The 15,557-nt window shown below is 46.4% G+C and overlaps 1 protein-coding gene across 1 annotated transcript in view; it reads right to left on the reverse strand.

The window, feature by feature from the left end:
- hecw1a (HECT, C2 and WW domain containing E3 ubiquitin protein ligase 1a) overlaps positions 1-15,557 on the reverse strand; it is a gene marked incomplete at both ends in the record, with an annotated part of 104,219 nt that overhangs the window by 64,505 nt on the left and 24,157 nt on the right. Inside the window, 2 exons of the mRNA XM_080543792.1 lie at positions 458-558; positions 890-1,032. Of these exons, the coding sequence (XP_080399918.1) occupies positions 458-558; positions 890-1,032 (244 nt within the window). The remainder of the gene's footprint in view (positions 1-457; positions 559-889; positions 1,033-15,557) is intronic.

Consider the following 15,557-nt stretch of genomic DNA (forward strand, 5'->3'; position numbering starts at 1 on the left):
CGGTTGGGGTCAGAGACAGAATCAGACCAATATAGAGATGTAGAGATAGAGTGGAGTAGAGATACAGAGATAGTAGAGATACAGAGAGAGAATGACAGTAGAGATACAGAGATAGTAGAGATACAGAGAGAGAATGACAGTAGAGATACAGAGATAGTAGAGATAGAGAGAGAATGACAGTAGAGATATAGAGATAGTAGAGATAGAGAGAGAATGACAGTAGAGATATAGAGAAAGTAGAGATGCAGAGATAGAGTGGAGTAGAGATACAGAGATAGTAGAGATACAGAGAGAGAATGACAGTAGAGATATAGAGAAAGTAGAGATACAGAGATAGAGTGGAGTAGAGATACAGAGATAGTAGAGATACAGAGAAAGAATGACAGTAGAGATAGAGTGATAGGAGAGATAGAGTGGTGTGGATGGTGAGGGATGGTAAAGGGGGAACCTAGCAGACCTGGGTGAATGGAGGATGTTATCTCAAAGCGGAACTGCAGCTGTCCACTAACATGGTCTGTAGGCAGCCTCCGGCCAAGAGAGTAGCTCACCACACGGTCCCTGGAAGGAGAGAGAGAGAGTGTGAGTGAGAGAGAGAGAGAAAGTGAGAGAGTGAGAGAGAGAGAGAGAGAGAGTGAGAGAGAGAGAGAGAGAGAGTGAGAGAGAGTGTGTGAGAGAGAGAGAGAGAAAGAGAGAGAAGGTGTTGAGACAGAGAGAAAAATAAATGGGAGGAAAGAAACAGTCAAAAGGGAGAAATGAAAATGAAACCAGTGTGTGTATGTGTGTGTGTGTGTGTGTGTGTGTGTGTGTGTGTGTGTTCGTGTGTGTGTGCGTGTGTGTGTGTGTGTGTGCGTGCGTGCGTGTGTGTCTGAGCTACCGGGCGGTGACCTACCCAATGGCGTGTTTCTCCAGCAGTCTCTGGACAGGCATGGCCAGCTTGCCCAGGAAGCGTTTGATGATGGGTCTGCTCCTGGAGAACTTGTCCTTCACCTCAATCTCCAGCACGTCCGTAGGCAGGGACACAAAGTTGAAGCGCTGGGGACAAAGACAAGAAGAGGCACAGAGAGGCCTGTTACGCAAGGCCCAGGGCTGGATAGCATGGCATCGGTAACACACTCTGCAATCTTCCTGCTGTTCTCCTGGGATCTCAATAAGCAGCCCTGGCAGCACATCACCCCCACCCTCATCCACATCCTCATTCACCTCCACTGGCTTCCGGTCAAGTCCCGCATTACCTACAAAATCCTCCCTCTCACCTACAAATCCCTCTATGCCTGCGCCTCCCAGTACCTAACTGACCTTCTCTGCCAACCTACCCCATCACGGAAGCTGCGGTCCTCAGACATGGGTCTCCTTTCCACCCCCTGCACCAACCTACAGACCTTCGGGGACAGAGCCTTCAATGTGGCAGCATTTGGAACCCTTTGGAACTCTCTCCCCACAGTGATCCGCAATGGCCCTACCCTGGACACCTTCAAATCAGCCCTCAAAACCCATCTTGGGTTCCTTGAAAGGCGCTATATAATAATTAATAATAATATTAATAATAATAATAATAACAATAATAATAATAATAAAATGGTGATTATGTAATAATTGCTTTATAATTAGGTATGAGATTCAGGAATTAGATTTATTTTGATTTGTTTAAACAAACACTATTATGCCCATACCTGGTAAATTCTAATACTTGTATGAATTGAAACAACTATTGTTTTCATTTGACATATCCGTGACCATTCAGTTGTGGTATACCTAACTTAGGAGACTCTGTTAAGCAAGGCCTTAGAAACCGTCTTTGAAACCACCTAGCATGGCAAGCCGTTTGACAGTTCTTTTGATGACAGCTATTTTCCCAAAAGAGAGTCTTGTCAAGGTCACAGCAACAGTATCTTCATCTGGGAACTCAGCCAGAAACGCCTGTAGACACCTTATCTGTCCCCTGACGTCTGTCACTACGCTCTATTATCAAGACTAAAGGATTATAGAGATGATGTCATGTATTGAAATAGTACAGAAGAGTTCAGTGCTTCAGTATGGACGTGTCCTAACTCCCCCCTTGCCTTACCCTCCTATCGCTCCTTCCTGCTTCCCAGTGTCTCTCTCCTTCCTGCACCCCCCCTCCCCTCCCCCTTTCTCCCACTGCTGCTGTCTGTGGTGCTGAACTTGCCCTGGCCGGCAGCAGAATCTGAGCCCTGTCCAAGGTGCTTAAATGCCCGCTCCCTCCGCCAACGCTCAGAGCAAGAGGCTTGAACTCCATCCAAGACCTGCAGGCTGGAGGAGGGTCCTTCCCGACTGAAGACAGGATATGAAAGGAGCCAGCTCTGCAGCTGCAAAGGGCCCTTTCCATTTTGTTTCTAGAAATGTACAGAATCCAAACGATGTGTGTGTGTCAGCAGCCTGGAGCGAGGATATCATCTGACCGAACGCGTCGCTGGGTTCAACACGAGTCACCAGCCTGGTGGAAGTGTCAACGGTGCATGTGGTCCTTCACAGGGCAGAGAGGGAGAGACATACTGGCCTGGCAGGGCTGGGTGGGGGAGGGAGGGGGTGGAGGGAGAGACATACTGGCCTGGCAGGGCTGGGTGGGGGAGGGAGGGGGTGGAGGGAGAGACATACTGGCCTGGCAGGGCTGGGTGGGGGAGGGAGGGGGTGGAGGGAGAGACATACTGGCCTGGCAGGGCTGGGTGGGGGAGGGAGGGGGTGGAGGGAGAATCATACTGGCCTGGCAGGGCTGGGTGGGGGAGGGAGGGGGTGGAGGGAGAGACATACTGGCCTGGCAGGGCTGGGTGGGGGAGGGAGGGGGTGGAGGGAGAGACATACTGGCCTGGCAGGGCTGGGTGGGGGAGGGAGGGGGTGGAGGGAAGCACAGGGAAAGGTTCTGAGCGACTGTGGTTCCCAGTTCAGGGGGGGCAGGGTGCCACTGCTGTCACGTTTCAGCAGCAGGGCTCTGGGGTTGGGTGATCTGCTGCTCTCTCACTCACACAGAGCAACAATGAGCTACTCATTCTCCAAGCACACTGGCCTAGTTAATGACCCCCCCCCCCCCGTTGCACCACTCTTTTAATTAAATCTATGCAGCTGAATGCAATTTGCACCCAGCAGTCTCTCTCTCTCTCTCTCTCTCTCTCTCTCTCTCTCTCTCTCTCTCTCTCTCTCTCTCTCTCCTCTCTCCTCTCTCTCTCCCATGGCTTCCGCATACTCACCCCATCTTAATTAGAAATGACGGCTTCCTTTTCTTCTTTTTCACAGGGAAAACAGAGAGGAAAGAAACCCACACCTTGGACCATGTGAGAATGTTTAGAATTTAGTCTGCGACCACTCTCTCCGTGAGTTTCCTCTATTACCACTATATCAGACCTATATCCTCTATTACCACTATATCAGACCCAAACAAGACAGCTACACGTGTCATCCTGCCAAGCAGATGTGAGAGGAGTCAGGGAGAACTAAGCCATCTCCACTGTGTCCTTAAATCTAAAGACTTTCATTTTAGGATAGTAGCAAAACACAAACCCTGCTAGTCTCAGTAAGATAGATGTATTATAGATAGATAGATAGATAGATAGATAGATAGGTAGGTAGGTAGGTAGGTAGGTAGGTAGGTAGATAGGTAGATAGATAGATAGATAGATCACCTACAATTTTGTCAATGTTTAATCTAATCTAATCTAACCTAATAGATAGAGTTACTTATTGACCCCCTAGGCCCTACCGTCCATGTGAGTGAGCCTGGTTCTCCCATGGTAGTAATCACATGTGAGTTAGCCTGGTTCTCCCATGGTAGTAATCACATGTGAGTGAGCCTGGTTCTCCCATGGTAGTAATCACATGTGAGTGAGCCTGGTTCTCCCATGGTAGTAATCACATGTGAGTGAGCCTGGTTCTCCCATGGTAGTAATCACATGTGAGTGAGCCTGGTTCTCCCATGGTAGTAATCACACTGGGATATATCCAATAAAACATCCTTCCCTTTAGGGACGAGGCCTCTAGAGGTCACACTGTGGCACACTCTGTGTTGTGAGTCACTACTATGCCTGCATGCTGCATAAGTTTGTATCATCATTTGTATCGTCCATCCAGTTCTGCATTCTTCCGGCCCGCAGCCATCAGGCAGTCTGCAGTGGCTAAGCAGCTACAGTACAGCATGGCTGGAGAGGCACCTGAGGTGCTCCAGTAGGGAGGAGACAAACCAGAGAAGCATGTGGTTGAAGTCTAGCCTTTGTATGTGCAATGTACAAGGTCTGATGAGGGATCACAGTCCTACGCTTGAATAGAGAGATAGAGAGAGTATTCAGACACCTTGGGACCAGGATAAACAGTGTCTGAATACATCTTACACACTAGTCTAGTCTAGCCTGGGACAAGGCAGACACAATACCTGAATAGCAAATAATGTAGTGAATACTGAGTACATTAGGTCTATTAGATCAAATAATGTAGTGAATACTGAGTACATTAGGTATATTAGATCAAATAATGTAGTGAATATTGAGTACATTAATAATGTAGTGAATATTGAGTACATTAGGTCTATTAGATCAAAGTGAATATTGAGTACATTAGGTCTATTAGATCAAAGCAGTCTAGTCTAACCGACACAACCCCATACTTTTACCAAATGACAGTCATTAGGAGGTTGTCTTAAACAGCAAGCCAAATATAAAAGCAAAATGTTTTTGTTTTGTTTGTGATCTCACTTTTATGTAGACTGAGGCTCGCATCTAATCAGGAATGCCCTACTTTGTATTTCCAGCTAGCTAGGTATGTTACCATTGTTTTGAACTCTTCCAAAATGAAACCAAATGTGTCCAGCCTAAAAGGGCTTGGAAAAAGAAAAAGAAAAACACCAAGATTGTCCAAATCGGTTAAGAAATAAGGAAGTTATGCCAATCTTAGTTCAGTCAAAAGTGAATGATTTTGTCCCGTTTTCAATGTAAATGGGCTAAAAACTGTGACACCACCCCAGAATAGGATAATTGTTTTCCTTTACTCCTATCATAATGAAACTTAACATAGTGAAAGCAAACAGGTATAGAACATGTTTTTGTATTACAAGTTTATTTACCAAAAATGTAAATATGCAAATTGAGGTAAATACTAATTAAATACTGGCACTTGACTCAGCTGTCGGGTCTTGGTGTGCGAGTTTGCACGGGAAATGATTGATGATACCAACATATTTATTAGACGATATCCTCTTTTCAATGGAAAGTTACTTATGAACGTTGGAAGATTCTTCCCTGTCATTTCGGAGGCTCGCGAAGATGTGCTTCAAATGTGGGGGGTTTTCTGGTAATGTCGACGTCACATCGCACTCCGGTTTCCTCTTCAAAATTCCACGGGCTAAACATTCGTTTGACTGATGGATCACAAGTTTAGAACTCTGATGGATCACAAGTTTAGAACTCTGATGGATCACAAGTTTAGAACTCTGATGGATCACAAGTTTAGAACTCTGATGGATCACAAGTTTAGAACTCTGATGGATCACAAGTTTAGAACTCTGATGGATCACAAGTTTAGAACTCTGATGGATCACAAGTTTAGAAGTCGCCCCTGCTCGCCATTGACGGCACAGCCACTTCAGAGCGCAGCAGCTGGCGAGAGACAGTCAGGCCCCTTTGGTCATGTTTTGTAACATAGCTACCACTGGAGGATAACACACAATCTCCTGCCCAATAATAAACATACAAATAGTCACATACGCCACAGTCGGGCGTACTGTGAGCGGACCGCACTCCGCGCGGCATGTCCTCAGTCGTTTGAGGTTTCATAGTCGAGCGTACCACCGCGAGCGCAGGCTCATTAAGAGGACACGGAACAGCTGTGCCAGTCGAGGAGAAGCCAGGATAAAGCGACCTGGGAAACCCTCATCGGGGGGAAGCATTGCAGGTACACGGCGCAACGCCGGATGGGTGAGGACCGCTTTGCGGTGACAAATACGAATTGTAAAGTTTATAATAACGGATGTTAATAACAGATATTAAAGTTTATAATAACGGATGTTAATAACAGATATTAAAGTTTATAATAAAGGATGTTAATAACAGATATTAAAGTTTATAATAACAGATGTTAATAACAGATATTCAAGTTTATAATAACGGATGTTAATAACAGATATTAAAGTTTATAATAACGGATGTTAATAACAGATATTAAAGTTTATAATAACAGATGTTAATAACAGATATTCAAGTTTATAATAACGGATGTTAATAACAGATATTAAAGTTTATAATAACGGATGTTAATAACAGATATTAAAGTTTATAATAACAGATGTTAATAACAGATATTCAAGTTTATAATAACGGATGTTAATAACAGATATTCAAGTTTATAATAACGGATGTGTCTTTTGTGACCAGACCGAAACGGCACCCAGAGCTCGAGTGACGACGAGACAGAGAAGTACAGGATAGAGACAGAGAAGTACAGAATAGCCGGCGAGAGGTACGGAGTACCCCCCCGGAGCAGGGAGAGTGTGGCGGGGTGCCATCCCCCTTCCCTGAACGGACGGATCCCCACTGCCAACCGGCAGCCCCCTCCAGTAGAGGGGCACCGACCTTATCCGCTTTTGGCCCGTATGATTGACTGTTCTCCTAAGTTACCCTTTTCCCCTAATGATTGACTGTTCTCCTAAGTTCCCCTTTTCCCCTAATGACTTTTAGCCCTAAATTTCCCTTTTCCCCCGGATCATTGACTTTTACGGCTACGCCGTCCTCCCGAGTGGGCAGTGCCCCAGTCTATACCTTCTAACAGTCTATACCTTCTATACAGTCTATACCTTCTAACAGTCTATACCTTCTAACAGTCTATACCTTCTAACAGTCTATACCTTCTAACAGTCTATACCTTCTATACAGTCTATACCTTCTAGACAGTCTATACCTTCTAACAGTCTATACCTTCTAACAGTCTATACCTTCTAACAGTCTATACCTTCTAACAGTCTATACCTTCTATACAGTCTATACCTTCTATACAGTCTATACCTTCTATACAGTCTATACCTTCTAACAGTCTATACCTTCTAACAGTCTATACCTTCTAACAGTCTATACCTTCTAACAGTCTATACCTTCTAACTGTCTATACCTTCTAACAGTCTATACCTTCTAACAGTCTATACCTTCTAACAGTCTGTACCTTCTAACAGTCTATATCTTCTAACAGTCTATACCTTCTAACAGTCTATACCTTCTAACAGTCTATACCTTCTACACAGTCTATACCTTCTAACAGTCTATACCTTCTATACAGTCTATACCTTCTAACAGTCTATACCTTCTATACAGTCTATACCTTCTATACAGTCTATACCTTCTAACAGTCTATACCTTCTAACAGTCTATACCTTCTAACAGTCTATACCTTCTATACAGTCTATACCTTCTAACAGTATATACCTTCTACACAGTCTATACCTTCTAACAGTCTATACCTTCTATACAGTCTATACCTTCTATACAGTCTATACCTTCTAACAGTCTATACCTTCTATACAGTCTATACCTTCTAACAGTCTATACCTTCTATACAGTCTGTACCTTCTAACAGTCTATACCTTCTAACAGTCTATACCTTCTATACAGTCTATACCTTCTATACAGTCTATACCTTCTAACAGTCTATATACCTTCTAACAGTCTATACCTTCTAACAGTCTATACCTTCTAACAGTCTATACCTTCTATACAGTCTATACCTTCTAACAGTCTATACCTTCTATACAGTCTATACCTTCTAACAGTCTATACCTTCTAACAGTCTATACCTTATATACAGTCTATACCTTCTAACAGTCTATACCTTCTAACAGTCTATACCTTCTAACAGTCTATACCTTCTAACAGTCTATACCTTCTATCAGTCTATACCTTCTATACAGTCTATACCTTCTAACAGTCTATATCTTCTAACAGTCTATACCTTCTAACAGTCTATACCTTCTAACAGTCTATACCTTCTATACAGTCTATACCTTCTAACAGTCTATACCTTCTAACAGTCTATACCTTCTAACAGTCTATACCTTCTATACAGTCTATACCTTCTAACAGTCTATACCTTCTAACAGTCTATACCTTCTAACAGTCTATACCTTCTAACAGTCTATACCTTCTATACAGTCTATACCTTCTAACAGTCTATATCTTTTTTACAGTATATACCTTCTATACAGTCTATACCTTCTAACAGTCTATACCAGTGGTTCTCAACCTTACTTATGAAGTGCATAATAGGGCCCAGTACCTTCTAACAGTCTATACCTTCTAACAGTCTATGGGCCCTATTATGCACTTCATAAGTCTTAAGCAATAAGACGAGGCGGTAGATCTAAACTTAAGACGTGGAGGCGTGGTCAAGGCCACGTTGCTATTATGCGTGCGGTAGTGGGCGCCTAAAACCCGGCGCTAAGCAAAGAAATTAGTCATGGGTGTGTTTTGGGCGTCTTCTCAATCAACCCAATCAGCGTGCCAGGTGCCATTCCCTTTAAGAACCGGCTGCGTTAAGTCATTAGCGCTATGCTATTATGGAAGTCCTAAGAAGGAGGTCAGCGCGCTTCTCTGCAGAAGAAAGTAACAAGCTCGTGCATGATTATTTTCTGAATAAACACGGCAATACCTCCGCTTGTGAGTTGAGACGTATTACAGAGGGGTCGCTGGAAGACTGCAGGAATGACAGATGTTGATGTCATTATATTACGCACAGCATGCTCGTACTGTATGTGCACAGTATGCGGAGGCAACATACTGTACAGCGCTGGCCTCTCCCTTCTGAAATAAAGCATTTATACTGTGACCGTAATTGACGTCTTGCCGTGGAGCCACGTGCGTGTTCATGTGTGCCCACATGCATGCGCAAACCGCGGAGGCGCGCTCGTGTTTCAAAACGTGCATGAAGTCTAAACTTAAGAACTTTTCAAACCACTTCTTAGCGCTAGGAGCAAAGTCAAATCGCATAATAGCAGGGGCGCCTAGCGCACTTCATTAACATATGAACACTCCCACAATGAGTAATATATGCACGGGAGTATTACGTCTTATGTGTGGGCGCCTATCGACACCTGCATAATAGCAGTAGCGCGTATGAAGCGCATAATAAGGGTGGCGGTAGGTCTTAACCTGGCGGTGCGTCTTAATTAAGACTTAAGACGGCAAGTTAAGAAGTGCATAATAGGGCCCTACACCTTCTATACAGTCTATACCTTCTAACAGTCTATACCTTCTATACAGTCTATACCTTCTAAGTTAGGAATAAATATGGCGATGCGCCTAAAAGTGACCTCCGTCTCTTCTTCTCTCTAGCTCAGTGTGTGTACTCTTACTCCGGTCAAGTGAGCGGGTTGCCACACCAAGGAGGCAGAAACCCCACTGCGCTGTCTTACCTGAGACCCCACTGCGCTGTCTTACCTGAGCACTGCGCTGTCTTACCTGAGCACTGCGCTGTCTTACCTGAGCACTGCACTGTCTTACCTGAGCACTGCACTGTCTTACCTGAGCACTGCGCTGTCTTACCTGAGCACTGCACTGTCTTACCTGAGCACTGCGCTGTCTTACCTGAGCACTGCACTGTCTTACCTGAGCACTGCGCTGTCTTACCTGAGCACTGCACTGTCTTACCTGAGCACTGCGCTGTCTTACCTGAGCACTGCACTGTCTTACCTGAGCACTGCGCTGTCTTACCTGAGCACTGCACTGTCTTACCTGAGCACTGCACTGTCTTACCTGAGCACTGCACTGTCTTACCTGAGCACTGCACTGTCTTACCTGAGACCCCACTGCGCTGTCTTACCTGAGCACTGCGCTGTCTTACCTGAGCACTGCGCTGTCTTACCTGAGCACTGCGCTGTCTTACCTGAGCACTGCACTGTCTTACCTGAGCACTGCGCTGTCTTACCTGAGCACTGCGCTGTCTTACCTGAGCACTGCACTGTCTTACCTGAGCACTGCACTGTCTTACCTGAGCACTGCGCTGTCTTACCTGAGCACTGCGCTGTCTTACCTGAGCACTGCGCTGTCTTACCTGAGACCCCACTGCGCTGTCTTACCTGAGCACTGCGCTGTCTTACCTGAGCACTGCACTGTCTTACCTGAGCACTGCGCTGTCTTACCTGAGCACTGCACTGTCTTACCTGAGCACTGCGCTGTCTTACCTGAGCACTGCGCTGTCTTACCTGAGCTTGGGTGATTGAATGCCTTTCTGCCGAGTCAGACAAGGCTGCTTAGTCAAGCGCTTCGGCAGCTAGCATTCGTGGCCGACTCAGGAGGTGGCCAATATGCCAGGCTAGATAAACGGTGACAGAGGCTAAATGCTAACAGCCTGCGAGAGACAGATTAGCTTCAGTCAGAGAGTGAGGTCATGGTCTGATTCATGTTTACGCCATCAGTGCTGCATCACACTTGATCTAAGCACATATGACCTAAGTAATAGAAATGGAGGAGTGGTAGAGGACAAGGCTACGCTAGGCCGTAGATAACCTTGAGGACATCTAAATGATGATCAACTACCTACACGGAGGGGTGCCTGTGAATCTGTTGCTGACACCTGATACAGCTGGTGAAAATGGCTTTACACTTGGGGGCACGCTTAAGGTCTTTGCACACTGGTGCGCTTTTTACGTCCGTTTTAAACAAAAATGAGAACTCATGTTGTGTCAATCACGTTTACACACCTAATCCGAAATATTCGTCCGTCAAATGTTTTTCAGAATAGGTTTGATTTTCCGCGTTTTTCCCGTCCGTCAAAAGCCTTTTGAGAGTTGTTTTTGACCACTCCGCCATTGTATAGCGGGACACATTGTTAAATTAGAACTGCAGGACAGTTGGATTAATGTTTACGGAAGTACATTATCAAGTATTACCTCGGTGGTTAGTCGAGTGAAAGAAAAACAACATACAGGTGATAAAGAAAAACAACATACAGGTGATATAATATATAATACCACGAAAGCGTACGGCACTAAACAATAACATTCATTTGGGCAGCATCATACTCAAACTCAGGCAGAAGGGCAGGGTCCGGCCAGGTGCACACACTGTCACATACTGCCAATGCATCACATCATTCAGCATAGTTATAGCTGTTTCTTTTTCTATTCTCGAGAAGTGACAGGAACACAAAATCATCGTCAAGAATGAGGAAAGTTTGTTTTCTCAACCGATTTTGTTAATAGTCGGCCATGGTTAATTTCCAAAACGTTAAAAGTATTTTCTTCACAACCGGGGACAGTTGCTCTGATGTAGTCTACCATTTGGTATTAGTTATTTTTTTCTCACCTTTTTGTTAAATCAAGCATTTAGAATGTAGAGTGCATATTGTGAAATTTCGCCACGTCAATATAACAAAGAAACGCATCGGAGGTCAGTGTGCAAGGTCTCTGTGCGTAACGTTTTTTTTCGGATGACGGATTTAAAGACCTTAATTGTGCAAAGACCTTAATTAGTGTGTCTCTGTGTGTGTGTGTTTGTACGGGGCACACACGCGTGTGCTTGTGCCAATAGTGACGCTATGAACCGTCTGAAGCCTTATCACGATGGAGACACCATGGTGAGCACGTATCAGCCACGTGCACGGCAACGCTGGCAGTATATCTCACTGTGCGCCTGGCCCTAAATCCTTCTGGACGTTTATAGCTTGGGAGACGACACTGACAGCATGAGTGAAATTGCAAAGAGTGGCTACAGTATATGAAGCCTTTGGAAAGTCATGCTAGTGCATCATAGCCCACACTCTACAGTGCAACAAAAATACGGAGAAATTAGAGCTTCGAAAATACACAAAAGCAGGAAATGGTTTCACTGCAAAGTGAGCACCACAGAGGTGCTTCAGTGGAAGCAGAATGATGTAGGTTGGTCATGTGCGCATAGACATGATGTGTGGGAGTAGGCCTACTGTACTGTACGTAGGAGTCATGTTATTGTACCAATCAGTCCCCTCTGGAATCAGGAGGGAGGGGAATTAACAGAGGATGAACTCACCACTCTCTCTCTGTGACTGAACTGCTTTCTCATCTTTCAATCAGGTTTCATCTGTTCCACACTCCTGCCTCTGTCTCTCCTTCTTGCTCTCTGCCTTGCTCTGTCTCTCACTGTCTCTCGCCCCATCTCTTCCTGCCTCTCGCCTTACTGTTCTCTTTGCTCTCTCTCCACTTCCCTCTCTCTCACACACTCTTGATCCCCCCCCCCCCCTCTCTCTCTCTCTCTCTCTCTCGCTCTCTTTCTCTCTCTCTTCCTCCCTCCCTCCCTCGATCAGTCACATGAGGAGCGGTGCAGATTTAATAAGACACACTGAAAGCATCTGTCATCTCCCAGAGTAATGGGAAATAGCGCTCGCTTTGAGATAGTAAATATATCATCATACTGTGTGAGAGTGGGTGTATGGACCCTAATATTCAGTGAGAGTAGAGTGAACATGGCGTATTACACAGCCTCTGCGTGACTGCAGGTCTGATGCTGTTTCTGCAACATCTCAAGGCACCATTCACATTATACATTATTAACATTCCTGCTTATCATGACTGCAGGAGATAAATAAGTCATACATGTCCATGTTGATCCTTAAGCCTTTTCAAAACGCTACTCAAAAGCAGTATCTTCAAGGGAAGACCAAAAAAATAACCTTTATCTGGAGATGGAAGGCTGTATGTTTGAAACATCATCACACACATTTGTACATCGTTTTATGAATCAGATTGATTTAAGCGAATGTAATTCCTGTTACTCCTACCCCAGAGACCCAGTAAGCATTGTTGAAGAGTTGCTTTCCTCTTATGCTCTCATGCTTTCCTCTTATTCCATTATAGTGATCAGGTTCATAATAATGTGTGTCACTGACACCCCCACAGTTTTAATTAGAAGCACTGGAAGGCCACATTTAGCCAGGGAGGTGGGAGGGGAGGATGCTGTAATAGAATATGTGTATTAATGAACAGAGCTGTCCTGAAAGGAATGTCCGGGACAATAAGGTACAGCGTTATACAGCGAGTTTAAACAAGAGGAACGTCCTCCAGCTCTAAGATGGAAGGAAGATGGACAGTTAGCAAGACACAGCAACATGTGATACAACCTGGTACCGGCCGGTGAGGCCCCCCAGCCCCCCCAGCCACCCCAGCCTCCCCAGCCACCCCAGCTTCCCCAGCCCCCCCAGCCTCCCCAGCCTCCCCAGCCCCCCCAGCCTCCCCCAGCCCCCCCAGCCTCCCAAGCCCCCCCAGCCTCCCCAGCCCCCCCAGCCCCCCCAGCCTCCCCAGCCCCCCCAGCCTCCCCAACCTCCCCAGCCTCCCCAGCCTCCCCAGCCCCCCCAGCCTCCCCAGCCTCCCAGCCTCCCCAGCACCCCCCCACAGAAAGCACCCCCTGTTTTTCCAGTGGACCACTATTTGTGAGCTCAAAGCAAGAGGGGCAGCAAGGTGAGGGTCTTCCTCCTCATCTCCTTCAGAGAACCAGACCTACAGAACCAGGCCTAGAGAACCAGACTACAGAACCAGACTACAGAACCAGACCTACAGAACCAGACTACAGAACCAGACTACAGAACCAGGGTTACAGAACCAGGCCTACAGAACCAGACTACAGAACCAGGCCTACAGAACCAGGCCTACAGAACCAGGCCTACAGAACCAGGCCTACAGAACCAGACTACAGAACCAGACTACAGAACCAGGCCTACAGAACCAGCCTACAGAACCAGGCCTAAAGAACCAGGCCTACAGAACCAGGCCTACAGAACCAGGGTTACAGAACCAGGCCTACAGAACCAGACCTACATAACCAGACTACAGAACCAGACCTACATAACCAGACTACAGAACCAGACCTACAGAACCAGGCCTACAGAACCAGGCCTACAGAACCAGGCCTACAGAACCAGGCCTACAGAACCAGGGTTACAGAACCAGGCCTACAGAACCAGACTACAGAACCAGACTACAGAACCAGACTACAGAACCAGACTACAGAACCAGGCCTACAGAACCAGACTACAGAACCAGGCCTACAGAACCAGGGTTACAGAACCAGGCCTACAGAACCAGGCCTACATAACCAGGCCTACAGAACCAGACCTACATAACCAGACTACAGAACCAGGCCTACAGAACCAGGCCTACAGGACCAGGCCTACAGAACCAGGCCTACAGAACCAGGGTTACAGAACCAGGCCTACATAACCAGACTACAGAACCAGGCCTACATAACCAGACTACAGAACCAGGCCTACATAACCAGACTACAGAACCAGGCCTACATAACCAGACTACAGAACCAGACTACAGAACCAGGCCTACAGAACCAGACTACAGAACCAGGCCTACATAACCAGACTACAGAACCAGGCCTACATAACCAGACTACAGAACCAGGCCTACATAACCAGACTACAGAACCAGGCCTACATAACCAGACTACAGAACCAGGCCTACAGAACCAGACTACAGAACCAGGCCTAGAGAACCAGGGTTACAGAACCAGGGGTACATTTGTAAAGACACACATTTCTAGAAAACACCAGGGGTCGATATACGGGTTAACTGTCCCTCCTAAAGACCTACTCATCCCCATTACCTCCCTGTAGAGTTTCTCCACTATAAAAATCCCTGCTTACTTGCCCTATTCGGACGGGACTAGTATTATCTGGGGACCTCATGTGATTGAGAAATTACCCCTCCACGTCTGTGTTTCGTATGGAGCATTTGCATGGGATAAGCGAAGTCTGTATTTTACTCAAATTTACTGACATTATCCCCCAGATATGATGTCAAGGCTCTGTGTAACATAGATATGCAACAAGATATCTATGTAACAGGATACTGTATAGATATAATATATATTATACATAATGGAACAAGCCATTCATATCACCCATCTCATCATCTTTCGAGATTTTGCTCTGGATTTGAGCTTGCTCTTTCTGCGAATATGTCTTCATGCTGATTCCCAGCGGGAGTCAAACCCCTTCTGCCAGACACTCACCTCCCCTTAGCCAGACACTCACCTCCCTCTGCCAGACACTCACCTCCCTCTGCCAGACCCTGTCACGCCCTCTACCTCTAGGTAGTGGGCAGTGCCTCTCTCTCTCTCTTTCCCTCTCTCCCTCTCTCTCTCTCTCTCTCTCCCTCTAATTGGCAGGAGTGGCTTCAGGTGTGCGTTTCGTCCGGCTGTTCACTATTACCTCATCGTTAGCCCTGCTTAAAGACCCGTTCCAGCCTTCACTTCTCTGCCAGATCGTAGCTTCAGCTTACCGTAAAGATACGCTTCCAGCTCCCCTACCTATTTACTACCCTGCCTGTACCTGCCTCCTACTTACCCCCTGTTTTGCCTTTACCCCCCAGTACCCCTGCCCTCCTGCCTGCCTGCCCTACCTGCCCTCTTGCCTAACTGCCCTACCTGCCCTCCTCCTACCTGCCTGCCTGCCCTACCTGCCCTCCTGTCTGCCTGTCCTACCTGCCCTCTTGCCTGCCTGCCCTACCGGCCTGACCCCTGCCTGCCTAACGACTACTCCTCCTGCCTAAGCCCCTGCCTGCCTGCCGACTACCTCTCCTGCCAAACCCCCCTGCC

Source organism: Nansenia antarctica, assembly GCF_963989245.1.
Source record: "Nansenia antarctica genome assembly, chromosome: 13".
NCBI lineage: Eukaryota > Metazoa > Chordata > Actinopteri > Argentiniformes > Microstomatidae > Nansenia > Nansenia antarctica.